This window comes from Lasiodiplodia theobromae, assembly GCF_012971845.1.
Source record: "Lasiodiplodia theobromae strain AM2As chromosome Unknown scaffold_7, whole genome shotgun sequence".
Classification (NCBI taxonomy): domain Eukaryota; kingdom Fungi; phylum Ascomycota; class Dothideomycetes; order Botryosphaeriales; family Botryosphaeriaceae; genus Lasiodiplodia; species Lasiodiplodia theobromae.
The window spans coordinates 737,251-763,694 of NW_023336563.1; the positions used below are offsets into that span (position 1 = coordinate 737,251).

Genomic DNA, 26,444 nt, shown 5'->3' on the forward strand with positions numbered 1-26,444 from the left:
GGTCATGTGGTCTACGAGGCGAACGTGCAGTAACTACCTGCCCAGCCACTGGATTTTGACTAAAGAAGACAGAATCTGAGATTTTGGCTTTGTCGTGTGCGCAGAGCTTTGTTTTATCCAACACCATCAGCTGCCGAACTCAGGAAGGCTAATCGGCTACGGATACCCGCCGGGATCCTTGAAGGAACCCCAATTGCTAGGTGTATCATCCTTGAGCACAACCGAATTATCAGATTCGACATCCGAGACGAGAAGTCTGTCGCACGTAAGGGTGGTAGACCTGAGAGTATTGGTATCCATACGATATTCCGAGGTACATTATGAGATCAATGAGTGGCGGGGAATGGTCACTGTCCCGTACCGAAAGAGTGGATGATGTCTCTCCGGCGGGACAAGTACCATCCATGCACAGAAAGCAAGGCAGTACTGATAATATTACTGACACTTGGATAAGCCTTGGGCGGTACCAGAATGTAAAAAAAAGAGGGAACTTGAAGGTGCCCCCCTGGAAAACGCACCCGTCCGATGCAAACCACTTGGATGATCTTGGTAGCTCTTGCTACGTCATGTTGCAAACATAATATTTGCATTCGTCTACCGTAGCTGTCAGCAGAGAGACATGCGCATCTCATTCTAACAAAGCACAGGCAGGGAATCAGCGACGCTCATATCACCAGTACATCGAGGTTAAGATACTTACGCAACTGTCCTCATGGCCCTCGGACGGCTAGGATATCGCCCATCTTCGACATGTGTACGTCGCTGCGAAGTACCCAAACTCCATCTCTCGCCACTGCACACGCGCGCCACAAGAACAACCAACACCAACTTCCAAACTCTTGCGCTCAGAAAGAAAAGCGCGCTTGCCCAAGAACCACCGTGACAGCGTGTCGGGTCACGCGCAGCAATCGCAGGTCCCTGCGTAAGCAAGCATTAATGTGAGAACCATAGTGCCGGGAGAATCTAGCACTCCACAACGGCGAGCGCAAAAGCACCGCACTAATGACGAAAGCCAGGCCAAATGCCTGCACGTTCCTGCATCAGCGCCCGGCCAATCGCGCCAGTCATCGCAGCCACCGTCAGCGCGAGCCGCATGCCGTTCCCCTCGAAACGAAACGGTGCGGGCGGGTGAGCGGGCTGACGTCTGCGAACACCCCATCCCGGCCCGCTCCGAACCAAACGCACGGGCCGAGTACAGGATCTTGAGTTTTTTAATCGACAAGGTAAGGTGGTGGCGTGAGTAGGCCAAGCTCGTGATCCTGACCGAATGTGTGGGGCGAGCGCGGAGAAAAAAAAAAACGAACAAGGGTCATGGGGGTGGGATTTTTTGCATCGGTGGATGGGGCCTCCTGGTGGGTCTGGAGTGTGGGAAGTGGGGATTCCTCGAGGCGGGGGATGGACAGGTGAGTGTGGGGTGATGTCAGTGATGACGAGCCGCATGGAAGGAATCGCGAAAAGGAAAAAAAAAGAGATCTCGGTTGGCGGCAGAAAAAGAAAACAAGGTAAAATTTTCGCTGTACAGTCTTGACTCCTATGCTAATGCATTTCATGCCAACAATGAACTTTGGCGCCGTTGCCCTATGCTACCATTATGCATCCCAACATGATGAAAATCTTGAATTCAAGGGTGCAGGGTCTCACCCAAAGAAAGGTCTCTTCCTCGAATCTTTCTGGCCCTGGCCGGAACCAACTCCGTCGCTTCGCGGTCTTCCTCTTTTCTTCTTACCATTGGTTGCCGAGCCAGCCTTCATTCCCATCAATCCGAACGCATCCTTGGGCTTGGCCGGCTCCGTGTCTGACTGAGGTTGTGGTGGCGGTGTACCGGACTCGTTGACTTCCTTTACCGTCTCCTTGATGGCGTCTTTCGATAGGCAGAAGTCGATGTGGTCATTGAAGGCACGATCGTTTGCTGGTTGAGGACGGAGGCAGATGGGACAGTCCCAATGAGTTTCCATTGGTTGATCCAAAGACTGGTCCTGGTTCTCCTCTCCCGGTTGTCTTTGCCTGCTCTGATCTTCTTGCTGGCTGAGCCGTAACGTCTCTACAAAATCTGCTTCACGCTCTTGTCGTGCTGCCTCTTCGAATTCCTCCTCAGGCCACACCTCCCACTCCCCTTCGTCTCCAGTTTTGGCGTTCTCCAGACTAGTTGATTGCTGTTGGCTAGTGCTGGACTCTGCGGTAGTACGCTTGTTCAGACCAAAGAAGTCGATTGGCCCTTTCTTCATGCTGATAATGTGAGTAACCCTCAAGCCCATCAGCCGTAGCGTCATTCCGGGTATCTCCTTCTCAAGCTTTGCCAACATCGGTAACGCATACTTGTACAAATCTTCCTTGCGATACACAGCGAAAGGCGGTGCAGTCTGTCGGGTCAAGACCTCATAGGTGTGCAGCTTCACCTTCAAGACAAGTGTTTTGCCCTTGAACTGTGTCCTCTCGAGGTCCTTTTCAAGCTCTTCAGCTGTGTGCCAGAGCTTGGCGCGCAATTCATCCTTGTCTGACATGTCGCGGAACGTGCTCTCCGTGCCGACACTCTTGCGCTCATATTCCTCGGCGGGCTGGATCTTGGTGCGCCCCAGGCCTAAGTAGCATTGCATCAGGAAATGGAAGGCCTTCTCACCGAATAGCTTGGGCAAGTATGCGCGGTGCTCGTAGATATCACCACAGGTCTTGACACCGATAGCGTCGAGCTCTCGCTCAAAGACGCGCCCGATGCCGTTGACCTTTCTCGTGGGCAAGTCCTTCATGAAGGCCATGATAGTAGCTCGATCATTAGCCAGACGGAACTGGCCATTAGGCTTGTTCTTGTTGGAGCAGATCTTGGCTAGCTTGGCATTCGCGGCGATGCCTGCACTCACAGTGATCTTGGTCTTCTCATGCACTTCGGCGCGCATCTGTTGCACAACGTCCTCAGGGTCCATTTGGTGTTCCTCACAGTACGCGGTGATATTCAAGTAGGCCTCGTCGATGCTAGCGCTTTCGAAGCGCGGATCGTACTGCTCTATCACGGCGCGCACCTCCCGAGCCTTTGCGGAATACTTGTCGAAGTTTAGCGGTAGGCAGATTAGCTGCGGACACAGCTTCATGGCGACGAAGCCAGCCATGCCGCTCCTGCAGCCGAACTTGCGGGCGTGGTAATTGCATGTGGTCAAGACCCCCTTCCCCACGGCGAACGGAACATCTTTCAGCTCCGGCCGGTTTAGCTCCTCGACGGCGGCATAGAAGGCGTCGCAGTCTAGATGCACGATGGATTGCGAAAGATCGCGGCCAAGCTCGAGCTCGGCGACAACGGCGTCGGCACGACGGAGATCATGCGAGAGATCAGTCCGCTCGAGCTGACGCTTGCGGGCGAGGATGCGGTCGATCTTCTCGGTTAGGACCCGGTCCTTCACAGACTCGTTGTTGAAGAACTTGGAGCCCTTGGAGGCATTGTAGATAATTTCTGCGACCTGTTTGAGGCGGCGTCAGCGCGCAGCCCCACCACGGCGTTTCATCGTGAGTAGGAAAAGGAGGCCTGCCTTCGTCTGGTCGACGCCGTCCTGACCGCTTTTCTGCAGCGACGGGCCGAGCAGGTGGTATTTCAGCGACCCGTCCGCATCGCGGGCCTCTTCGCGGGGCGGAGGCGAGGGAGGCTGGGGGCCGCTGGGCGTCGCGTGGTGCGGCGGCGCGTTGGTGGGCTCATGGCTCATGTCGGGAAGACGCGGGGTGTAGGCGGCATGGTTGCTCGTGTTTCCGCGCGCGCGCGTGGGCGGTGATGACGGGAGGATGCAGGGTTACGCCCCGGCCGGCGTAAGGCTGCCGGTCGGCTTGACGCCCTAGAGTAGGCCATACCGCGTACCGCGCGCAAATGACCGGCACGCTCACACCACCCTAAGGAGTAATAGCAATTAATGCCCGTTCACGATCTCTCCCTTCACCACCAGCCTTTATTATCCTGCCGTCACCCCATCAGCCTCTCGTCCAAGCGCAAATCTGCTGCCGCAACGGGTAAGGGCGGGGCATTGCCGCAAATTCGTCACTAGTCACATCGCTCGCCTCGGGCCCTGCTGCCCAGCGCAACCAAAACAAACCGGCCTTCGTCCAGCCTTTGACCGCCACCACCATCCGCTACCTGCTTCTCGTCCGCGCCCACGCCGCCGACCTACCCGCGTTCCTACAATGTGCAATGTGCACAAAGCTGCTCCCGGCTGCCGATAGACTGCGAATCGACCGCCGCCCGTCCGAGGATGCCCGCATCCGACAGAATCAGCTCCGCCAGTAACAATGGCAAGACTCTCAGGCCCACCCTTGCTTCCAGCCGAACGAACAAGGCGCCACTCACCCCCAAGTTGGCCTCCGCGCAGCCGTCGTCGTCCGCACGCTCGACCGTCAGCGTCTCCAGCACCGCGTCGCGCACGAGCACCAGGGACGAGCCGCCGTCGCCCTACCTGAGCAATGTGACGCCGCGCTCAGCTGCGCGCAAATCCCGCGCCAGCAGCACCCAGTCGACGCCAACCGGCACTCCCGATACCCCCACCGCACCGCGTTTGACCCTCGCCGACACAATACCGAGGAGCGCCCCTGGAGGCAGGCCCAGGAGTATTGTGGGCGGCATCGATGGTCCGCACATTGCACCCGTCCTGGCTGCGCCAGGTGGCAGAAATTCGCGGCCCAGCAGCGAGGTGGGATACAGCGGAAAAGACTCTTCGTCCATGTTTTTCCACGCCAGCGAAGCGAAACGTCATGAGCCCACATCGAATCCTAGCGCTGGACCCAAGAAGTCGACAAACTTCTTCTACGCTACCGGACCAAGGGAAGGCGAGAGGAACGCTTCAGCAGGATTCAAGTCTCCTCCTACACTGGCCGCCGAGAGGACCCGCCCGCCCAACATCGAGAGCAAGTTCTTCCACGCCAATACCATCCCCAACGACCGCAGTATCAACTCGCCGCTGCACTCACCGCCGATTCTCTCCGCCACCCCGGACCCGCATTTCCATCCGCACTCGGCCGGCAAGGAGGGGCAGCGTCCAGTGTCTCCGAATAAGGATGCCGTGCACCTATCCTACAGGAAAGGGGCCTCGCAGATTATTCGGCCAAACGGCCACTCGCGACCGCCATCCGCAGTGTCGGTATTCTCCAACACGGACGCCAAAGATGCGACACCGGGCCACCGAAGAAGGTCGAGCACCGACCACAGCGGGCTGCAACTGGGCCACCACAAGAGCTCGAGCATGTCATCGATTGACTCGGTCTGCTCGAATCGGAGGATTTCGGGCCAAGCGGACCACTCACCCAGCCCCTTGCAGGTGGATATAACATCGCCCTCTACAGTAATGTCTGCATCGTCGAACGCACATAATGAAGGAAGAAAGGAACCTAATGGATTGCAATCTCCGCTCTCACTACCACAGAGCCCGGCATTGCAGAGTCCCAACGCGTCGGATGACACCGAGCAGCCGCAGCAACAGCAGCCGCAGAGCGCGCTGCAAAAGATGAATGAATTAGCTGCGAATGCGAGACGAGAGCGGAAAGTTATGGATTTGGAGATCAGCAACTCCTCTCTACTGGCCATCAACCGACAACTCGAGCGGGAAGTCCGCAAGCAGAAGGCTGAGCTTAAGAGATTCCGACGGATGAGCAGGAATGGTCGGTTGGGATCGAACGGCAACATCAAGTCTTCAGCTTTGGGTTCTCTCACTGAAGGAGAGACGGCCGAGTTCGCCGATGAGGAATTCCTGGGTCTGGAAGGCGAGGGCGAGGGCGAGGAGGAGGAAGAGGATGAGGAGGATCCGGAAGAGCTCTCGTCCAGTGAATCCTCACTCGATGAAAGCTCTCTAAGCCCAAGCGCCCTAGCCGAGAGGGATGCCAAATACCGATTCCAAGACCAAAAACGCCTCCAACTAGACCTGTCCAAGCACAAGGAAATCCTGATTGACAGCCAGAAGTTGAACCAGAGCCTAAAACGCTGCCTTACGGTCACGGAAGATCTGATTAAAGAAGGGAGGAAGGCACTGGACTACAAGATCCGCGTAAGCGATGTCAAGCTGGGTGGACGCATTCTCAGTCCCGAAGAACAAGATCAATCGGATTCAGAAGAGGATGAGGAGCCTCATGGAGGATCACTCCTGAGCCCCTGGACACGTCCAGATGCAAGTGCAAGTGCCACTGTCAGAGCATCTATGGAAATCCCAAGAACAGACCGCGACAGCGGCATCGACATGCGGGGTCCCAAAGCCCCGACGGATTACTTCACCGGACAAGGTGATAGCGATTAGGCCATCGCTGTCGACCATTTTCATTTCTCGCTTACGGCCCACGATCACTCTTCGCTTCTCGTCTTATCCATGTGCACTCGTCAGTCTTGTTTTGCGCCCGGAGTTCCAGATTGGTTAGGAGAACTCTCATTTCAGTACATACGTTGGCAGCGGGCGTTATTTTGAGATGGACAGACAGGTTGGTTTTTGGTTTTTACTCGGGAGAAAGAAACTAGCAGCGGGCTTGGCGTCTCCCTTCGTTGCACTCATCCTCACATTTCTTTTCTTTCCTTCCTAACAGAGTCCGTGCATCCTGCTTGGGTGGGTGTCTGTGATACTTGTACTTGATCTCGAGATACCCCAGCATTTAACACTCCAATCGAAGCCGTGCGCTCTTCGCTCACATTGGAGCTTTCCTGTTTTTCATTTACACTGTTCATTAGTCTATGTACGCTGGGAATGAGGCTAACAATCTAGTCGAGCTTTGTTTGATCATTGACGACCTCTTGACTCCCGTTGCAAAACTGCCGAATCACTCCGCCAAAAGCTCACGCATTGATCTTCTCAGACAACCAGCCCGGAAGCGACGGCCTCTTCTGCCAGTGCTGCTGGTATATCTCCTTCCACTCGGGCACGCTCTCCGGAATGGCGAACACGGCAGTGGCATACCACCGCGTCTCCCCGGCCTTCAGCTCGCTGCGCAGGATCGGCAGCACCGTCCGCGGCTCCACAAGATTCGAATTCGCATCCGCGTCCAGGACCGCACCCCTCCGGCCCGTCTTCTCCCGCGGCAGCAAGTCGACCATGCCCACCGCACCCGATTTAGGCGACACGACGAGCACACTGTCAGCGTCGCAGACGTGGCCCTCGTGCGCGGCGGCATCGTACGCGCCCAGCGGCCTACCATCACGCAAGTTGACGCCATACACCGCCCACGCGCCCTCGGCCTCCAACAACTCTCGCCCCGTCTGGACGCGGTGCACGCGCAGGTGCCAGTACGGCGTCGCCTCGGCCGGCGGCAGCAGCCAAGTGCGCACCTCGACGTCCTTCCACGGCCGCATCACAGACGTCAAGCACGGCACCCCATCCCCATGATCCTCCTCGAACCCGGCCTCATCGACGGCGCGTCGCATGCGCCACAGCTCGCCGCCGTCGTCAGACAGCGCGAGCGCCGACTCGGGCACCCACTGCTCGAGCGTGTAGGCGCCGGTCGAGACGGAGTACGCAAAGGCGGCGCTGTAAGCGAAGCGGCCGTATTTGGCCTGCGGGTTCTTGAGAGGGTAGTGGCAGCACTGCCCGCTGCTGAGGGCCAGCGCGTGGCCGCCGCGGTTGCTGACGATTTGGAGCGGCACCGAGAGCTGGCGGATGGGGGGGAGGGAGTGCCATGGGTGCGGTTCTTCCGGGGACGCCCAGAAGGGGTGTGTGGCGGGGAGGGCGAGGGGCGCGAAGGAGAGCATGCACCAGTAGGGTGAGCCGGGGGAGTTGTAGTTCTCGGCCAGGTAGGTGTTTGGGTAGGTGTAGCTGTTGAGGCTTGGTCAGCTGGGGTCCCCTCGATTTTCCCCCCTTTCGATTCAAAGGACACGACTTACCCGATATTCAGCATGCCGTTCGGCTGGAAGATGTCGGGCTGCTGCGCCCACCAGCGCAGGTTGCGCAGCAGCATGCCCTTGACGACGCCCCACGACAGCGGCGCGGGCAGCTCGGTCGAGCTGAAGGCCACGGCGCCCCAGAAGCCCGCCATGGCGAAGCGGTACGTCAGGCTGCGCCCGAACGTCAGCGCCCTCCCGCGCTCGTCGAAGTAGTACGCGAAATCCAGCGCGTACTGCTGCGCTCGTGATCGGAACTCGGCCGCTCGCTCGGGGTCCCGGTTGTCCCAGTCGTCGACGAGCTGCGCGTAGAGCAGCTGCAGGTACTGGATCGCGAAGGACCCCGAGTAGTAGTCCATCTGCGTGTACCCGGCCGGCCCGTCGTTGGACCAGCCGGAGCCGCGGTAGAAGGTGTTTAGGTGCTTGATGTCGGATTCGAGGCGCGAGGAGGAGTAGGCGGCGCCGACTTTGGCGAGGCCGAGGTTGGCGAAGACGCGGAACCAGAGCCTGGGTGGTGGTGGTTAGTAGGTGGGATGGGTCATGAGTTTAGGTAAGTTGATGGGTAGTGAACAAAGGGTTGGCTGGAGTGTGGGAGAAAGATATCAAGGAAATGTACATCAGGGCTCATGGCAAAGCTGAAGAGGAGGAGACAACGGCATACCAGTTCGTATTGGGCATCTCCTTATCGTTCATGCTCCCCAGATACGCCTCAACATTCTTCTTCTGCCTCTCAGTCAACGGGTCCCAGAAGTGCTTGCCGGCAATGGCCAGCGTGAAGCCTATCGGACAGGCCTCGACCATGCGCTGGTCCAGGTCCTCCATGTAGCCCCAGAACTCCTCGTGCTCCGGGTCCGTCCCGTTGACGAGCCCGCGCACCCAGCGCTCGGTGCCGGCGTACTCGCTGCCGCCCGCCAGCAGCGGCGCCAGCCCCCACAGCGGGCGCGCGTACCCTTCGCCCTGCGCCGCCGTCTCGTCGAACCGCGTGCCCGTCCCGCCGACGCGCACGAGCGCGCCGCCCGGCGACGTGCCGGCCTCGAGCGGGTCGAGTAGGGACGCGCACGCTGCGACGACGTCGTCGCGCGTGCGCATGGGGTTCTTGTTGAACGGGTGCAAAGGGAAGGGCCGGTTGGCGGCTGCGAGGCCGTGGTTGTTGGTCGCTGCTGACATAATGCAGGAATTGCTGCTGCTCTACCGCTTTCGGTCGGTGGGTGCTTGGACTAGATGGCCCGATTCGGAAATTAGGATGCGACAGCGAGGCTTTGATGATGATGCGCAGGGGACGGCTGTTTCAAGTTCCTGAAACACGCGGGTGCGCAGCGAGGCTCGGATGCTATTTCCGGGTCAGACGGGGCTGCACAGCACACTTGGTGGTGGTCGCCAGATTGGCGATAATTTGGCCTGTCAGATTGATGACGGCAAGTCCGGCCGGGACTTTTTAGGGAGAAACGTACCTAAAGCTAGTGCTGAAAAAGGTCCGGCCCGCTGTACTCACTTTCTGGCTGGCTTGCTCCGAGCGCACAGATGACGCATAGACTGCCAGCTTGTCTGGTGTCTCAAAACCGAAGTTTATTAAGAAATCGTTTTCGACTCTTGTCAAGCACACCGAGTCAGTGAGGGAGACGGTGAACGCAAGGACCCGCAGTCCACCAATGACAGAAGACGACGAAAAGTGCGGAGAAAGCCTAGGCGAATCAAGAGGCAAAGCAGTCGTGGAGCAAGCCTTGGCTGGTCTTCGTTGGAGGCGTCGATATGTGCGGGAAAAAGGAAGTCGCCACAAGGATTGCACAGGCACAACACCAAGAGAATCGTACTTGGTCACGGCAGCGCCTCCTTTAACCAGCTCAGGGTTCGGCAGTGTTTTATCCGCGTATCGGCTAAATTCCACGGGCACCAGCATGGGGTGAGGGGCCGCGAGGGGGCGTCGTGGGATTCGTCGACGGGCGGGCTCGCTTGCCGGAGCAGTGGAGGGCGAATCGAGAGGCGAAGTGCCGAGACCATGTGGTGGGGGAGTCTGGGGGTGGCGGCCGGGGAAGAGATGGATCCACTAGCTCCACTTTCTCCAGATCTGCCATCCACTTAACACTATCGTCGCTTTTCCGTCTGCATCCACCGACATATCAGCGACCTCTGCTCACGCGGCTCCAGCCACTCGATCCATGTCGTACAGCGCGGGCTTGCATTCTGGAACCGGACATCAGTGATCGCCAGTCCACGCACTCTCCCTTTGCGAGTAATACGGCCGTTGCGGAGACAAACTAGGGCGCTTTTTCCTGCCCCGGAAAAGCAAGCATATGTACAGCTGCACGCGAGCATGCGCACGCCCCTCCTCCCGATACCATGCAGCTACTATCGCGCCCGTTTCCCGCCCATCGCCCAGCTTAGTACATCTACTTTAATACCAGCACCCCCCTCCACGTCTTGATTGAGAGATAAGTTCAAGCTTCCCTACTCTCCGCCCTAAACTGTCTTCGTCCCATGTGATACTTGGCTTCCTTCGGAGAATCCGATCAGTCTTGGGGGCAGTTCGAAGGCTGCTTGGTAAGCCATCCCGCCTGAATTTCCCACAAATTACGCGTTTCCGCCGCGCTCTGGGCCTTGTCGCAACGCTGAATCGTCGCGCCTTGGCTGGCGGGAGAGGCAATCCTGGGCACACGCTTTACCTCTAACGGCGGCGGACAGCTTCTATTGTCCTACACTTCTCCGGCGCGAACTTCTCCGCAACCTGGGGTTTCGTTTCACTGATATTTCACCCTGTTTCCCATCTCATCACCCCACCGTCGCCTGCTCCTCAACCCCACCCTTTATTGCCCGGCTCGACCCCTTTCCTCTACACCCTCTCTCATCCTTTCTCGGTTCCTTCCATTCCGTCAGTTGACCGCAAGGTCACCGCAACACCGCAACCATGGTGAACTTCCTGCAGCGCGTCGTGCACAACGATGCTATGAAGTCGGACCCGACCGAGATCTACGGCTGGCGCGTCTACATGCTGGCCTGCTCCGCTTGCTTCGGCGGCATGCTGTTCGGCATGGACATTGGCATCATTGGCGGCGTGCTCGAGCTACCCGCCTTCAAGGACGAGTACGGCCTCTCCCATCTCGACAAGACTGGACTCGCCGACTTGTCGGCAAACATTGTCTCGACCCTCCAAGCCGGTTGTTTCGCCGCCTGTTTCATCACCTCCTGGCTCGCCGACAAGTTCGGTCGCCGCGCTGCCTTGTTGCTGGCAGCCGTTGTCGCCATCGTCGGCTGCATTATGCAGGCTGCTGGTGAAGGCCACTTGGCTGTCATGTATATCGGAAGGTACGTTCTTATTGAATCCCGGTCATGCGATAGACGCGGAGACTCGGGAACACACTGCTGACGAACTTATATCCAACCAGATTTATTGCTGGTCTAGGTGTCGGCGCTGCGTCTATGGTTGTCCCCCTTTACATTTCCGAGAACGCACCTCGCGCCATTCGCGGTGGTCTTACTGGCATCTATCAACTTTTCGTGAGTGCTGCAAAGTTTCCGGATCCGAATCGACACTGACCCCCTTAGATCACCACCGGTACTATGCTGGCCTTCTGGACCAACTACGGCTCTATCAAGCACTTGCACGGCGACACCACCTTCAGTATGTCCAGTCCAGCCATTCCCCTTTAATACAACAATTGCTAACATGCTCTCACAGTTGTTCCGCTCGCTGCTCAGGCTATCCCTGCAGTCTTGCTTCTCGTCTCCATGTATTTCTGCAACGAGTCGCCCCGTTTCCTCGCCAAGCAGGACCGCTGGGAGGAGGCTACCGCCATCTTGGTCCGCATCCGCCAGCTGCCCGCCTCTCACCCTTACGTGCAGAGCGAACTCACCGAGATCGCCGAGCAACTTGAGCACGAGCGCCGCCTCATCGGTGGAGCTTCGCTCAAGGACTTGCAGAAGGAGATGTGGCTCATTCCCGGCAACCGCAAGCGCGCCCTGCTCACCGTCGGCCTGATGGTCTGCCAGCAGATGACCGGTACCAATGCCAGTACGTCACTCCCTTTCCTCTTCCCCTAAACCCCCAGGGAAAACAAAAAAAAAAAAACTAACAAAGTCTTCTTCAACCCAGTCAACTACTACGCCCCCCAAATCTTCCGCTCCCTCGGCATCCCCTCCGCCGAAACCGGCCTCTTCGCCACAGGCATCTACGGCATCGTCAAGATGGTCACCTGCGCGTGCTTCCTCCTCTTCGTTGCCGACTCCCTCGGGCGTCGTCGCTCCCTCCTGTGGACGTCGATCGCGCAGGGCGCGTGCATGTACTACATCGGCATCTACGTGCGCGTCGCGCCGCCGAAAGAAGGCGCCGCCGTGCCGCCGGCCGGCTACTTCGCGCTCGTCTGCATCTTCCTCTTCGCCGGCTTCTTCCAGTTCGGCTGGGGTCCCGTGTGCTGGATTTACATCTCCGAGATCCCGACCGCGCGCCTGCGCTCGACGAATGTGGCCTTGGGGGCGGCGACGCAGTGGCTGTTTAACTTTGTTGTGGCGCGCGCGACGCCGAATATGTTGGCGACGATGGGGAAGGGGGGTTATGGGTGAGTTCTTTCTTTCTGTCTCTCTTTTCCTTCTCGACTTCCTGCTGTCCACATTCCTTCTCCTTTTGCTCTTCTGTGCCATTATTGAACGACTGACTGATTCTTTCTACCCAGCTGCTTCTTCACCTACGGCACCTTCTGCTTCTCCATGTTCGTCTTCGTCTGGTTCCTCGTCCCCGAGACCAAGGGCCTGTCGCTCGAGCGCATGGACGACCTCTTTGGCGTCACCGAGCTGGTCAAGGACATCGAAGCCCACGACCATAGCCGCGGCTCCCCCGCGCCCCCCGCCACCACCAATGAGAAGTCGGGCGTCGAGCAGGTTGAGATCGCGCCTGTGTCATCTGAGGCGCGCCAGCATTAGAGTGTTGGGGAGAGACGAAAGAAAAGTCGTTGGGATGTTGCGTTGATTTTTTGTGTGATGAAGCGCCGGTCGCGCTCTCTTGGTTGACAGGAGAGGATTGATGATCATGATGATGTTAATAACCCTCGCTAGTCACCTGCGCCGTTGCGGCAGTGCACTTTCGACATCGTTAATGTGTTGGAGATATATCCAATCGATGATGATATGCGCCTGGTATCCACTGCTCCTCGTTATCAATAAGTTTTGTGAAAGTTTGCTGCAGTCGAAGTCGTTTTGCGAAAAGCCCGGCTCTTCTTTTCGAAAGTAATGCCGATGCTCCTCCAATTCAATCCTGTAAGATGTCTCTATGGAGACGCACAAGGCAGCAGCTTTTGGGAAGTGACAACACCATAGAAAACCATAGCTGATAAAATCACCGCGGCCTCCACGGCATCCGCGGCGTCCGTCACATATGTATTGCTATAGTAAGCTGACAGGAGTCGCAAGCTACAGCTGAGCATAGCTGCAAGCCACAGTGGCTGAGTTGTAGCTGTTGTTGGCACTAGTCGTGGGGGCGGAGCCATGTCCGTTTCTTAACGCCGACCGTCCATTGGCTTTCACCCTAGATCCTGGTGGATCCTAATCCTTCAGGCAGCAAGATCTGTGTGCGTACACCTCGCTCAGAAAACGGGGATAAGAAAAGATTAGGTAGGTACGATTGCTTGGCTCTTGGAACGGACTGCGAATTATCACGATTCATTGGGCTCAAGGCGGTGAAAAAAATAGGCACTCTGTAGCTATTTACCCTATAGCAAGAAAGTATACCTAGATGGTAGTAACGACGATGATTGCGTGCAACGGACGAAGAACGAGCAGGACATGGCTTGATGCAACACACGATCTTCCACTCTCTTTCACAGGAGTTTTCGCGTTCGCGATGAAGATTCGCAGGAAGGGATTTCTCTAACAAATTATTTTTTCAGGCAGCTATGCAGCTGTAAAGTTTGCAGTCGGTGCAATATTCAGGCCGAAAAGGATCCGGGGCCCGCGGGTCCCGGCTGAGAGTGTGTTGTTGCCCAGTCGGAGTTAATGGTTGACAGCATGTCTAAGCAGCTCACTCAGCCATTCTGGGCAAGGAGATAACATCAGGACTGCGGATAGGTGTGTGTGCTTGGTGGAGATAAGTTGATTATAGAAACACAGAGCATTTTCTATATAATCTTCCGTCTCTGCAGCATTCAGAGTAAACTTCAGCACTCAGCACCAACACCAGATTTCCAGAGCTTCCATCTACTCCTCTAACAGCAAAATCCCCATTGATCAATTGATCAACCGGACTTCAGACCTTCTAACCACCAATCCCAAGAACAAACAACAAACCCACCATCACCATGGCCCCCTCCGTCCGCGTCATGCACGAGTTCCTCAAATCCCAACTCTGCGTCACCGTCCCCGAGCCAACCACCAGCTTCGCCGACCGCGTCGTCATCGTAACAGGCGGCAACGTCGGCCTCGGCCTCGAAACAGCCCGCACCATCGCGCGCCTCGGCGCCGCCAAAGTCATCATCTCCTCTCGCTCCACCGCCAAGGGCGAAGAAGCGCGCAAATCCATCCTCGAATCGCTCCCAGCCGACGAGAACAAGAGCCACGACGGCTCCCGCATCGAAGTCTGGCCGCTGGACCTGTGCAACCACGCCTCCGTCCGCGCCTTCGCCGCGCGCGCCAACGCGCTCCCGCGCCTGGACGCACTCATCTGCAACGCGGGCATGGCGACGATGAACTTCTCCATGGCCGAGGGCCACGAGTCGACCATCACGACCAACGTGATATCGACCTTCCTCCTCTCCCTCCTGATCCTCCCGGCCCTCAAGCGCACCGCCGCCGCGACGCGCAGCCTCGCGCACCTCGTCATCGTCTCGTCCGACGTGCACTTCTTCACCGACTTCGCCGAGCGCAAGCACGCCGCCGGTGCTCCCGGCAGCCTCTTCGCCGCGCTGCGCGACGAGCAAAAGTCCGACATGATGGACCGCTACAACGTGTCCAAGCTGCTCGAAGTCTTCGTCGTGCGCGAGCTCGCCGCCTTGACGGGTAACAGCAACAACAACAACAACAACAACCCCTACCCCGTCGTCATCTCAGCCCCCAACCCGGGCTTCTGCACCAGCGAGCTGCGCCGCGAGGCGTACGAGGGCTCCTTCGCCATCCGCCGCGGCATGCGCCTGATCGAGGCCATGCTGGAGCGCACGACCGAGGAAGGAGCGCGCAACTTTGTGCACTGCGCCGCCGCCGGGACCGACTTCCACGGGCAGTACGTCAGCGATGGCGTGCCCAAGGAGCCCGCGGCGCTGGTGCTGAGCGAGGAGGGCGGGAGGCTGCAGAAGCAGGTGTGGGCCGAGCTGAGGGATATCCTTGAGGGGATTGAGCCGGGTGTCACGGGCAACATCTGAGGATGATGACGAGGTTGATGTTTGGATGACTTTTGCTTTCTAGTTCATTTCCTTTCGCGGGTAGCGGCGGGCGTTGAGGGGTGTGGTGTTGGTTGGATGGATTGAGAGAGGATGGGCGTTTGTAGGTGAGGTCTGTTGGTATATAGAGATTAGCGGTGTTATCTTAATAGGACTTGTCGTGCTATTACCAAGTACCTTCTGCTTACTGCCTTAAATTAGTAAAATGTTAAGACTTTGGTTCCGAACGCTTCTTGTCAGCACTCTAATCACACCATTCCTTGATCCTCTTAACGTCTCCAGCATCTCTCGTCTTACTCCAACAATCATGACATCATAGAAGATGCCACACGCTTTCTAAAACAGACAGTTGAAACAAGACTCCAGACGTAGACAGGAAATCTAGAAGCGTACAAACATATACAGACATTGCTTACGGTTCTGCTTACGTGGGTAGTTGAATCCAATTGCTATTGGGGATAGCTAATCGACAACTAATACAATCGACTCCTGCCCTGCGCCCCGTTGTGTTCGTGGAGAAAACAAGCGCGATCGTTACTTCCTTTGGTGATTAATCGATTGCTATCGTGAGCGCGCGCGGTCGTCCGAGAGTAGAAACCGGAGGCAAGAAGCCAGGCGAAAAAAGAGCCATGCAAGCATGAAAGCTCGATTACCCCTTATCCAGAGGAAAATTCGAAAATGAAAAAAAGCAGCGCTTCTCGAACAAAGAAAGAAAATGACCATTCAATCATGCATGCCAGTAATACTGCATTTCCCCCTCCTCCCAGTTTGTATAGCAAGCCAATGGAGATATAGCTTATGCGGCGGGGTTCTCGGACAGGATGCCCTTGTTCACGAGCTCGTCGGGGGCGGGCCGGCTCTTGAGCGCACTCTCCAGGCTGTCGGCCTTCATGCTGCGCTCGAGCTCAACCTGGTGGGCTTGCAGGGCAGGCGCGGCGTTGGAGTCGGGCAGGATGTGGCCTAAAGGGAGCGCAAGTGTTAGCCAAACAACTGGAATGAGGGGGACCCCGTCGTTGTTGGTGTCGCCTTGAAACAGCCGCGTCCGAGCACGGTCTTTGACGTAGGAATGTGGGGACTGAAGGGGGAAGGGCGTGCTTACGCTCAACTAGCTCCTCACGGTCGGGACGGTGTGCGAGGCCCTTCTTGAGGTTGTCGCTGACCTTCTGGCGCTCCAACTCCAGCTGCTTCTGCTGCAGGGCACTGTCGCGAGGATTAGTACGAACAATGAATTCTTTCTTCTCATTTTTTTACCCCGCCAAAAAAAAGGGTGTAGTCGGCGGGGATTTTGTGCAGGTCGGGAGAGCTGTCAGGACTCACGGAGCGGCGCTGGTGTCGAGCAGGATGTGCCTGTTCTTCAGGTCCTGGGGATCCGGACGGTGCTGCAGGTGCTTCTCGAGCGAGTTGCGGCGCTCGTTGCCACGGACGGGCGAGATGGGCGTCTCGTCGACGGCGGGAACATTCTCAGCTTCGGTGGCCATTGTTGCGGGTGTAAGTTGCAAAAGTTTGCTGCGGTGGTTTGAGGGCGAGGAGGTAGTAGTGGTAGCAGTGAGGAATGCGGAGAAAGCGGGAGCTCAGGTGAGCAAAGGCGGGACTTGTAGGCTACAGCGAGGCGGCGACGGAGCGGAATTTGTGGTGGGCTTTCGGGGTCCGTGACAGTGGCTTGGACGCAAAACAACACACGACCACGCGGCGGTCAGTTGTCGTGTCCTTGTGCTTTTCGAGGCGGTGTTTCCGTGCGCTGGCCGCTTCGCCCAGAAGCAAGCTTGAGCTCGAGGATCCGGCTGCCCCGCGCGCGTCCAAACAAGCCCCGCAAACGGCTGGTCTGGCCTGACGATCCAGGCACCACACCGCCCGCCCGCCTCCGTCCGCCTTCTCGCACCACCCGCGCCCGCTTTTTCCGCCCTGCCCTGCGCCTCATGTAGAGCTGCGATCAACATCTTTTGCCACGCTCGCCCGCACATCACATTCCAATCTCACCCACCAGATGACATCAAAGGAACGGATATGTGACTTGTGACTTGTGACTGACTTGCTTGTCCCCGGGCGGCGCGTGAGCGTTCGACGCGTGTTGGAGCGCCCGCCGCCCCCGTTCCGGTATCCTGCAATTTTGGCTATCCTGCCAACAACAGAAGTAATGTACGAATGTCCCACCGGAACCCTCCGCCACGCTGCTCTGGCCCGAGTGTTTGCCCTGTCGATCTATATCTATCTGTCGCCCTTTGAGCGCTGCGCGGCGTCAGTCGTCGTCGCCGTCGCCGTTTCGCGCCCGCCCCCGCCGCCGTAGCCCGCGCGCTCTCCCGTCCTTCCGCTTCTCCCCGGCCCGCAATCCATTAGCTTCTTCCATGCCCCGTTTCATTCCAATCGTTCAAGTTCTGGATCATCATCGTGCGCAGTAGTCGGCGTTCGGTCCTGGATCATGCTTTCTTCCCCCCTTACTGCGTCGTCGGTGCCGGTGTCGAAGCAGCAGCGACGGCGTTCGGGGTGGTGCTGCAAGCCGTCATCGTCTCCGTTCCGAGCGGCAGCTGGGTGTTGGCACTGCAATGCACGGCCTAGACATAACGTTTTTTCGTCAGCACAGGTGACGTGATTTTTGGGCGAGAGAGAGGCCAAAGCATGAAGCAAAGAAGATGAAAGCGCGCGGATCTCAAGCGGTCGAGGCGGATGATCGCCTCCTCCACAACTTCCGCAACAGATGGGAAATGAGAAAAGGGCAAAACAGAGGCGTCACTTGACGCAAAAAACAAGGACGGTGCCAGCATGAAAAAGCGTAAAATGAGGATTTCCTCTCTTCCACTTACCGGTCCAGGACCCATTGCTACCATCTCCAGGGTGCAGCCGCCGCAATCGACATACTCGGTGACGGTGGTGTAGGACTCGTAGAACGTGCACGTCGCTTTGTTGAGCGCTCCGAACTTGGCGCCATGGAAGAGCCTGGTCGTGCAGCCTTCAGTGGTCGGGGCTGGCGTAGTGGTGGCGGCGGCAGGGTACGTGCCCTCCGCAGCGGAGGTAATCGCTGGCGTAGGCGTACTGTTGATGGGCGAGGCGGCCCTGTGTGGTTGTCAGTCGTGGACGGCCATTGGACAGTGAGATGGATGAGGCGGAAAGACGTACACGTTGCTGGCGGACAGCGCGGCCACTAGGAGGACGATGATGTTCTGCATGGTGATATTCGAGGCGATAACGAGTGGAATAGAGGTCGGTCTCGACAAGCGTCGTGCTGCTTCTAGGGATATAAGCGTATCGTAGGAAGCTTCTTTGTATCCTTCAGCAGGGGAGTCGCAGCGCAGAGTGAGACTCGAAAGCTGAATGCGGAATACTATATGTAGCCTCTGGGCGAATTAATGCCGCGGTGACCTGGAAGGGTCATTTCCATCCCACAGGAGCCCAGCTGCCCTGAGCCGTTCCTTCCCACGGTACGAGGACGGGAATGCCGCGCACGTACGCCACACGAAAAGGGCGGAAAGCCCACTCTCAGACCCTCTCTTGCTCCTTTCTTAGGGGGGCACAGATCACCCACAACAAGAGCCACGACTCTTCTTCTGCCGACGTTCCCGCTGGGCCTGGAATGGTGTCGACCCACTAATCATGGTTGTACGAGGGCCGGAAGGTATACAGGTAGGGCTGAATCAAGCTCCAGGTCAAGCGCTGGGCAAGCAACGCCTGCACGGGTAGTAGCTCATCAGCTGCTGCCACACCGCAACCCGCGCACACGCCACGACCGAGTCGTGAGTGGCACGACGAGTTCCCCATTCGAGCAGGCCGGCCCCGGTCTCGTTAATCAAACGACATGAAACAGAAAATTGGTTGTGGAAGATGCCACAATGCTACCTCATCGAGACACGTGCGTTTTGGCACCAGCTTCCTCCCAACCTTAACTTTGTTCAATGCTTGTCCCATTTCCTGCTGGCCCCCGCCGCAATGCAGATCCCGTCACCGTTCCACCGTCTCAAACATACAACACCCGTCCGCTTCGCTCCGCTTCACTGTGCAGCTCTGTGTGGGGAAGCAAACGCTAGATCGATGTCCAGACTCTCTGCAACTGACAGAATGGCTGACAGGTCAGCCGCCACGGGTGTACAAGCTATCAGCTCCCCAATTTATTCTCCCCACGTTTAGCAGTTTCAGAACAATTCCGAGTCCTCCGCAAGCATAAGCAGACTAGCCAAAACATAGCCAGGCAGAATACGATAAAAAGAGTCAATTAACCACTACTACCGCACTAGTCAAACAAAGCCGACATCGTGCTTCGGATCCAGCCACACCACCCGCCATCCACCACCACCGGCTGCAATCCTTTCCGGCCGCACCCGGCTGACCGGCTGATTGCTTCCGAAGCATTGTTTTGGATGCTATCCTCCTCCTACTCGACATGAATTGAAGCCCCGTGATGTTCACTGCGAAAATTGTTGAACTTCCCAACGCCGGCGCACATACGTGGTTGGAAGAGGCGGCTTGCATGCATTGTGTGATTACGTGCAGCACCCACCCGCTGCACTTGCAGGCACATCTGGATTGCCAGCCGGGGTGGCTGAAAGTCCAGAGCCAATGAGGTGCGTCGGACGGGGGCTGATTCCATCGAATGCCTTGTTTTTCTCTTACATGTGCTTGCACCGAAGATCTGCTGGACGCATGAACGCGATAGGTTCGGCGGTGATCAATATTTCCAACGGAGTGATTGTCATTGCAGTCCTCAGAGATGCTGGCACAATTTGAGATCAAAGGAAACCTCGTCCAGAGCGTCGTCTTCGGCAATACATTTGTCATGTGCAGTGCGTCCTGATTTTTAGAAATCCTGTTATTGTAGCAGCTAGCAAAACTGCTAGATGCTTCTTTCACGGATCTAGTTAGCTTACAAAGGGGGGACCATGGCGTAAGCCAGATCCCTGCTCTCCCCCGCACTTCAGATCGCCGCGATCCAGGGTTCAGGCAACAGCCAAGCGGAAAAAATGGTTGAACGTCCCCCAGGAAAAAGGCTATTCTCGGAAGTGCGCGGCCTTTGAATTAGAGATTCCGGTTCACTTGATGCACGAGACTTTGGCCCACGATCGTGAGTTACTCCGTACTCCATATCGATTAATTAGGTACAAGCACTAATAAGCTTCTTGAGAAGGGTGTGTTCACTGGGCTGGTGATTGAAAATACAGTGATGAGATGCCAATTTTCTTGCAAGTGGTGCTTTCACACTTTGGCCGTCTGTCCTGCGCATCCCTCAAACTTTTGCAGGTGATGTGGTAATGTTCGGGATGTTTTTGATAGCAAGGGTGCTATCACGTGCTTGATGTCTGAGAGAGCACCATTACGCGCCCTCATCGTCGTCACCGATGCGGATGGAGCCCTCGCCAGTAAGGCCATGGGTCCAATAGCCACCGAGCTCCACGTTTGTCTCAGGCAACTTGGCATGGCTGAGCAAGAGCCAGAGGCCGAAGACTGGCTTGGCAAGAAGGTCCAGGACGGCATACGCAATAATCTCGTCATTGACAGTGGCCTTGCGGGAGCCGTCTGCGACACCCCAGACGCTGTGTGACATTAGCGCCAAGCAATTGTGCTTACGGGGAAAAACAACTTACATGGGGTAGGCAGTCCAAAGAATCAAGGTGAAGAGACCAAGGGAGCCGAAAAGCTTGCTGACGTTGCCGCCCCTGGCGAAAGCTTTGGCGCGGCCGTGGATAACAAGGTGCCAAATGACAACAAGGTAGGCAATGCAAGCAATGGCATACCAGCCCCATTTCTGAGGAGTACCCTCGTTGCCAAAGGCGGCGAACAGACCAGTGAGGATCATGATCTCATCGGCAATAATGGCCATCAGAGTGTGGGCGCCGTCGACTCCAGCCAGCAGGCAAAGATCGAGAAGCAGCAACGGAGTGGTCAAGGCCCAGTCCACGTAGCGAGCCCAGTAGACCTGACGGTAGACATCATGGTAGGTGTCGGGGACGTGCTTGTGGGATTCGCGGATCCTGGTGTGGTGATACGTCACGCCATGACCAGTTGCCATCGCGAAGTACGAAAGAGCCGCAACGGTGGTGATCAGGGTGGTAACGACATGGTACAGGCGGCGAGACTGCAAAAGTCAGTTACATGGATGCGGGTGCTGGCTCGAATTCGAACTCACCGTGGGGACAGTCCAAGACAGGCCCGAGAAGATGATGGTGCCAAGCAGCATCAGGACAAAGACGACCCAGAGCGTCCTGGCGCCGGCCTCACCGGCATTCTGGTAGTGCGGGTGGTCGGCTACAATATGGTCAGTGAAGGCAGGCGGCGGCTGCTCGGGCACACTCACGAACGACGGTCGGCACAGGGTCGATGGGAGTAGGCGAGGCGGTGCTAGCATAAAGTCAGAACGGGCCGAAAGCAGTGCAGGCAGCAGCGGAAGCTCCCTTACCTCGTGGGGACGAGCAACGACGACGTCTTCCTCAGCATGTCGGCAACCTGCTCGGGGTGGATCATGATGGGCGATTCTTTGTCTCCTGAGGACACGGTGGAGGGAGAATTGAGGGAGCGGAGATGTGCTGGGGAGGAGAAAGCGGAGAAGGCAGCAGAGGTCCAACAAGTACCTGCGAAGCTTGCCTGATCCAGCCACCCCGCGTTGAGCTGTGTACAGAGTACGTCATGAAGCTAGCTCTGGCCGGCAAGCGGTGGTCTGTGCGTCCATCGGGCGATCAGCCAGGACCTCCCGTTCGCTCCTGCCCATCGATTCCGCCACCCCAAATCAACATTCCCATCTCTTACTTTGCCGCGCTTTCCCCGAATGGCGTGTTGAAGCGCGCAGCTGCAGCGGAGTGCCCGGCGCCAGGCCGGGGTCGGCGCCTCGAAATAGCATGCCTCGCGATGTGTTGATGGAATGCACATGTCATCCGGGCCCGTAGCAGCGGTGCGCAGTCGTTTTGCGTGTCGAGCTCCGGCATACGGCCCCGCTGATTGCTGGGTTGTGCCCGTCGCGCCCGCAGCTCCCGTCTTCCATTACATTGTTGTGGCGTCAGTGTCAGGCGGTCCGGCCTTTAAACTTCCGGTAACGGTCGCAACGGTCGTGGCCTGCGAGAGACATTAGCCTTCCCACTCACATCTTTCCATAAATCCAGCATCTGGATGCATTTGTACTGTGTGGCTGGAGACTCACTGAAATATACTGCCGGATTACTGCTGCAATTGCCCACCGAGGCAGAGCGTGGCGTCCTGGGCGGGGCGCCAAAGGTCCAGGTCTTCTGCAATCAACTGTGGCGGTTGTCGACGTCTGGAAACAAGGTGTGCAGTCAAGCTGAATCCTTCGACTGTCGCAGATATGTAGTCAGCCAGGCCAGCAGCGCTTTGCCGTTCCTGGATGTTTCTTATCGTCCTCCCTGCCCACGGCCTCTTTGCACATGACGGCATGCAAGACATTTTACTGCGAGTCATATTCCACGGATAAGCCTGGTCCGCTTCTCATTGTTCTAGCTCTCTGCAACCGTCGACGAATCCGCGCCCTCCGCTTTCCTCCGGCGATTCGCACAAGACAAGATGAAGCACTCGCTCATCCGCGAACGCACACTAGGTGTTAGGCCCTCCCACATCGGCGCCTCAATCCCCCGAAAACTGCAGTAGTATTTTCCCCGAAGATGCCAGAGCGAGGCCCCGACTGCTGGCCACGTAAAAGCGCTTCTTCAGAGTTCTCCCGTCGACTCGCATTTCTCCCCGTTCGCACGAGCCAAACGCGACCAACAGCGTTGCTCAAGCTAGCTCAGCCTCTTGCGTTGCCCTTGCTTCATGTCTCTGAATTTTTTTTTCCCGGCCTTGACGTGTTCTTTTTCCTCGGGAAACCCGCTGCTTTGATGAGTTGGCACCTCACTTTCTTTACTTTCCGCACACGGAAAGGTCAGGCAGGCCCTGCAATTTCCTCTTCCATCTACCTTGTCTGCACGTCCTTCTAGGGAACCTCGTGTTCTACCTTGCACTATCGTTGAATGGACCTGCGCCTCGCTCGTTCCGCCGCCGCCTGCCTTTTCAACTCGCTGAGCGCCTCCACTTTTGCGTCCGTCATTTGCCGTTCAATTCGCTACTGGAAACCCCCGACAACGTCTTTATTTTTCAAAAAGCCGATCCAATTATCTTCATAGGTTGTACAGGAATCCGCTACCCCGGATCTCCATGCCTGTCTAGCCCCAGATCTGCGTTGGCTAAAATTAAAGGTGAGCATATCCAAAACGCTGTCTTTCTCGAGATTCTTCATGATCTGGGTGCATTCATACACCATCAAAAGCGGCTCATTGGAGTCTGTTACTGGCTATGCTGGCCAGCGACATGATGGTTTGTTTCAGTCATCTGGACGGGGATTACGGAGGCTTCTCAGCATTGCTTAATTCGAAATATACCCCAGCGCAAGCGGCGGAAATGACCCATGGCACTAAAAATATCCGGCACAGAGGCCCGCCATTCGTTCCCCAGATTCGCGTTATCAAACTTTGTCAAAGTGTCCAGGAGGGATAAGGGCGTGGTGAGGATGGTCCAACACGCTGCAAACACGTCTCGCAAACTGCACAAATTTGTGCGGCTGTCGTCTGGAGGATTATGATGAGGCCGCGTGCAAGACCTCACATGTCAACACGTCTTTGGGTTGCTGGGCCACTCGTCTCTCAGTCGCTTGCACGCTGTTGATCACAAGCTTACTTGAATTTGGGCTCATGCGTTTGTTTAGGAAAATCTTCACCTGTCTTGCGCAATCTGTTGCCCCGAAAGGCAATCCACTCAACACTGTGAATTCTCGTCAACGGTTGCCTCACGGGTGCCAACAAGCGCAATCATCATCCAATCGCAGCTTATCTTCTCGCCACCTGCGCACCTCTTCCTTTCCATGCGACCTCACTGAACACAACGCACCACTTCAGTCACTCGCCAAGAGGAACGCTCTGCACACGACCGCCGCGGAACGAGGCTGGACCTCATTGGACCAGCCGAGCAGCCGCATCCAGTCCTCCTCACTCCAAGCTCTTCTCCATCAGCCAACCAAAATCCGTGTCAGTGGAGCCTGACCTGACGATCCGCGCATAATCCGATTCCGACTGCGCGAACCACCAATATCGCACAGCTAAATCCGATCCACACCATCCGGCTCGTCGCCATGCAGACCCCCATGTCAGACAAAAGCAACCAGAAGCTTCCTAAGAGCAGCCAGGCCAACGGCAACAACGACAGCCGCGACCGTTCCCAGTCACCGACTGCCAGTCTCGAGCCATGCGAGCATTGCGGCGAGCAGTATTGTACGGACGTCGTCGTTGACACTGCCGAAGTGGCTCTGCAATGCAAGCCTACGACGGTTGTCATCTCTCATTCCGCACCTTCGACGCCAGCCAAGCCTCTCCGCAAGAAACGTAAGCTGGATTCCCTGGTGTCGAAGGCCAAGGAGCAGGCCGGTAGGTTTGTGCCATTTCCCCATGTCCGGCATGTGTTCGCTTACTCCGCGACAGACTCTGATACAAGCTTGGAGCACTCTCCAGTCAGCGACATTGCTACCGAACCTGACGATTCCATCACCTACCCTCTGGCAGTGCAGCCGGTCGCAACACCCACTAGATCCCAGGACGCGAGGAAATTGAAACTCCAGATTCCTACCGACGGCTTCATAGAACGCGACTTCGCCTCCTCCCCGCAACAGATTGATTCCGGTCTAGCCGTCCAGGACGTCTCACCAAGCCTTTTCGGCATGGACCCGAGGTCGCCGGAGCGACGGAAGTTGGATGAACTTCACGAGGGCGTGAAGATCATCTACAAAAACAGGACCCCCACCAAAAAGTCTTCCAGGTTGTCATTCTTGAGGCGTACGTAGGGCAGGTTGGTCGGCAACTCGGGCACGGGTGGTTTCGTGTTTTTGGGCGTTCGTGGAGGGAGGGACAGTTTGACGTACGTGGTCAAGATACCCTCGGCGGCATGATTTGGCTTACATCATCCCGCGAAAATTTCCTTGCGCACACGTATCACGGTTGCTCCGAGTCGGATTTGGAGCAAATTTCCTTTTTGTCTTTCTGCGCCGACGCACATCATGCAAGGCCGGGTCATACGACATGAAAAGCGCTGCAACCTCGCCTAGCAACAGCAGCGGGGAAGCCGGAGGGTTCATCCATATGCACAATTAGATCCACAACAGGTGAAAAAAAAGTACATTTTCTAAGACATTCCCCGCCCGGACTGTGAAGGATACTTGTCTCTGATACTTTGATTTATTCGTGCGGTGATGAAAGCCACATCTATGCCAGGACCTTTGCTCCCATCGCCTGAAGGGCCAGTGTTCTCTATGGGGCTCAAATCTTCCAAACCCGCGTGCAGCCTTCCTGAGCTGATCTCGCCAGAGATATTGCACCGACTTACTCGGAAGTCCACGGATTGTACAATACCAAAACGTACTTTGCATTAGGAAACACACTTCAATGCACATGAAGAAGGAGTAGAGTATGTTTCGGGAGATGCAGAGGAATAAATATTCTGCAACCCAATGTGTGGACGAAAAACATCATTGGCTATGCACGGCTGCCGTACTCCTGCAAGCTTCGAGGGACAAGGAGAGCAGAAAATCCTACAGTTACCATTGCGGAGCAACAATTGCCACGCTGCACAAATGTTGGTGTATTCATAATGACGCATCACGTGTACGTGTGAGGATGTGCATTTAAGCATACTTGGATGTATTAAGCTCCACGGGGGTTGCTCTGTCTGACACAAAGCAAGCTGTGAAAAAGCTCGTATAAAGCCTCTCTGCCGCCTCGGCAGGGTAAGCTTCGAAAAGCTTTTTGGCGAAGGAACGACCCGCAGCACCGAAAAGGCCCGAACCTAGCTCCCTTTCTTGGATCCAGCATCGGGAATTGAGTGCAGCTCATTGACTACTTCAGTAAGGTGACAATGCGGGTAGCGACGTGGGTTAGGCCTTGGCATGGCTGGCAGCATAACTGAAGAACACCAAACCTCGCCCCGCCCGAGTCACTTCCCAGCTTCGTTCCCGGGCTCCATGACGTTCCATCTCCATAACGACACGATCGCGGCCACGAATCGCGGGAAGACGTGCCGTCGTCAGCATGCTGCTTCCATCTGCATCTCTCGGATCTGCGCCGCCTTCAGCTCGGTGTATCTCGGCCAACCCAGTCACGAGTGCGAGCTGACCCGCTGCAGGCAACACTGGCCTTGAACCCACGCGCCCGCCCGTCGTCTGGGACTCTTCCAACCACGGTCGCATCCCGGTTACCTGGTAGTGCACACATCCTCGCCCTATGCAGGTTCGCGGGAGCGAACCGCTAAAACTCGCAGCTCCACCGGCG

At 56.8% G+C, this 26,444-nt stretch overlaps 9 protein-coding genes across 9 annotated transcripts; 4 read left to right on the forward strand and 5 right to left on the reverse strand.

Moving 5' to 3' along the window:
• Positions 1-1,637: 1,637 nt before the first annotated feature.
• LTHEOB_2884 (DNA-directed RNA polymerase) lies at positions 1,638-3,686 on the reverse strand (the record flags this gene model as incomplete). Its single annotated transcript, XM_035511745.1, has 2 exons — positions 1,638-3,446; positions 3,531-3,686. The coding sequence occupies 2 exons, from the start codon at positions 3,684-3,686 to the stop codon at positions 1,638-1,640; spliced, it is 1,965 nt and encodes a 654-aa protein (XP_035363610.1).
• Positions 3,687-4,223: 537 nt separating this feature from the next.
• On the forward strand, positions 4,224-6,251 carry LTHEOB_2885 (uncharacterized protein; the record flags this gene model as incomplete). The annotated part of the gene is made up of 1 exon (XM_035511746.1): positions 4,224-6,251. One exon carries the CDS (start codon positions 4,224-4,226, stop codon positions 6,249-6,251), a length of 2,028 nt encoding a protein of 675 aa, XP_035363611.1.
• Positions 6,252-6,778: 527 nt separating this feature from the next.
• On the reverse strand, positions 6,779-8,983 carry LTHEOB_2886 (uncharacterized protein; the record flags this gene model as incomplete). The annotated part of the gene is made up of 3 exons (XM_035511747.1): positions 6,779-7,751; positions 7,820-8,323; positions 8,478-8,983. The coding sequence occupies 3 exons, from the start codon at positions 8,981-8,983 to the stop codon at positions 6,779-6,781; spliced, it is 1,983 nt and encodes a 660-aa protein (XP_035363612.1).
• Positions 8,984-10,718: 1,735 nt separating this feature from the next.
• On the forward strand, positions 10,719-12,727 carry LTHEOB_2887 (Quinate permease; the record flags this gene model as incomplete). The annotated part of the gene is made up of 6 exons (XM_035511748.1): positions 10,719-11,116; positions 11,197-11,308; positions 11,357-11,432; positions 11,490-11,822; positions 11,904-12,366; positions 12,481-12,727. The coding sequence occupies 6 exons, from the start codon at positions 10,719-10,721 to the stop codon at positions 12,725-12,727; spliced, it is 1,629 nt and encodes a 542-aa protein (XP_035363613.1).
• A 1,370-nt stretch (positions 12,728-14,097) lies between these two features.
• On the forward strand, positions 14,098-15,153 carry LTHEOB_2888 (Short-chain dehydrogenase/reductase SDR; the record flags this gene model as incomplete). The annotated part of the gene is made up of 1 exon (XM_035511749.1): positions 14,098-15,153. One exon carries the CDS (start codon positions 14,098-14,100, stop codon positions 15,151-15,153), a length of 1,056 nt encoding a protein of 351 aa, XP_035363614.1.
• Positions 15,154-15,967: 814 nt separating this feature from the next.
• Positions 15,968-16,649, reverse strand: LTHEOB_2889 (Rpel repeat protein; the record flags this gene model as incomplete). Its single annotated transcript, XM_035511750.1, has 3 exons — positions 15,968-16,131; positions 16,271-16,371; positions 16,489-16,649. The coding sequence occupies 3 exons, from the start codon at positions 16,647-16,649 to the stop codon at positions 15,968-15,970; spliced, it is 426 nt and encodes a 141-aa protein (XP_035363615.1).
• Positions 16,650-17,603: 954 nt separating this feature from the next.
• LTHEOB_2890 (uncharacterized protein) lies at positions 17,604-18,332 on the reverse strand (the record flags this gene model as incomplete). The annotated part of the gene is made up of 3 exons (XM_035511752.1): positions 17,604-17,720; positions 17,970-18,219; positions 18,283-18,332. 3 exons carry the CDS (start codon positions 18,330-18,332, stop codon positions 17,604-17,606), a joined length of 417 nt encoding a protein of 138 aa, XP_035363616.1.
• A 2,135-nt stretch (positions 18,333-20,467) lies between these two features.
• Positions 20,468-21,615, reverse strand: LTHEOB_2891 (G protein-coupled receptor-like protein; the record flags this gene model as incomplete). Its single annotated transcript, XM_035511753.1, has 5 exons — positions 20,468-20,687; positions 20,739-21,229; positions 21,281-21,399; positions 21,449-21,492; positions 21,551-21,615. The coding sequence occupies 5 exons, from the start codon at positions 21,613-21,615 to the stop codon at positions 20,468-20,470; spliced, it is 939 nt and encodes a 312-aa protein (XP_035363617.1).
• A 2,644-nt stretch (positions 21,616-24,259) lies between these two features.
• On the forward strand, positions 24,260-24,964 carry LTHEOB_2892 (uncharacterized protein; the record flags this gene model as incomplete). Its single annotated transcript, XM_035511754.1, has 2 exons — positions 24,260-24,551; positions 24,606-24,964. The coding sequence occupies 2 exons, from the start codon at positions 24,260-24,262 to the stop codon at positions 24,962-24,964; spliced, it is 651 nt and encodes a 216-aa protein (XP_035363618.1).
• Between the last annotated feature and the right edge of the window lie 1,480 nt (positions 24,965-26,444).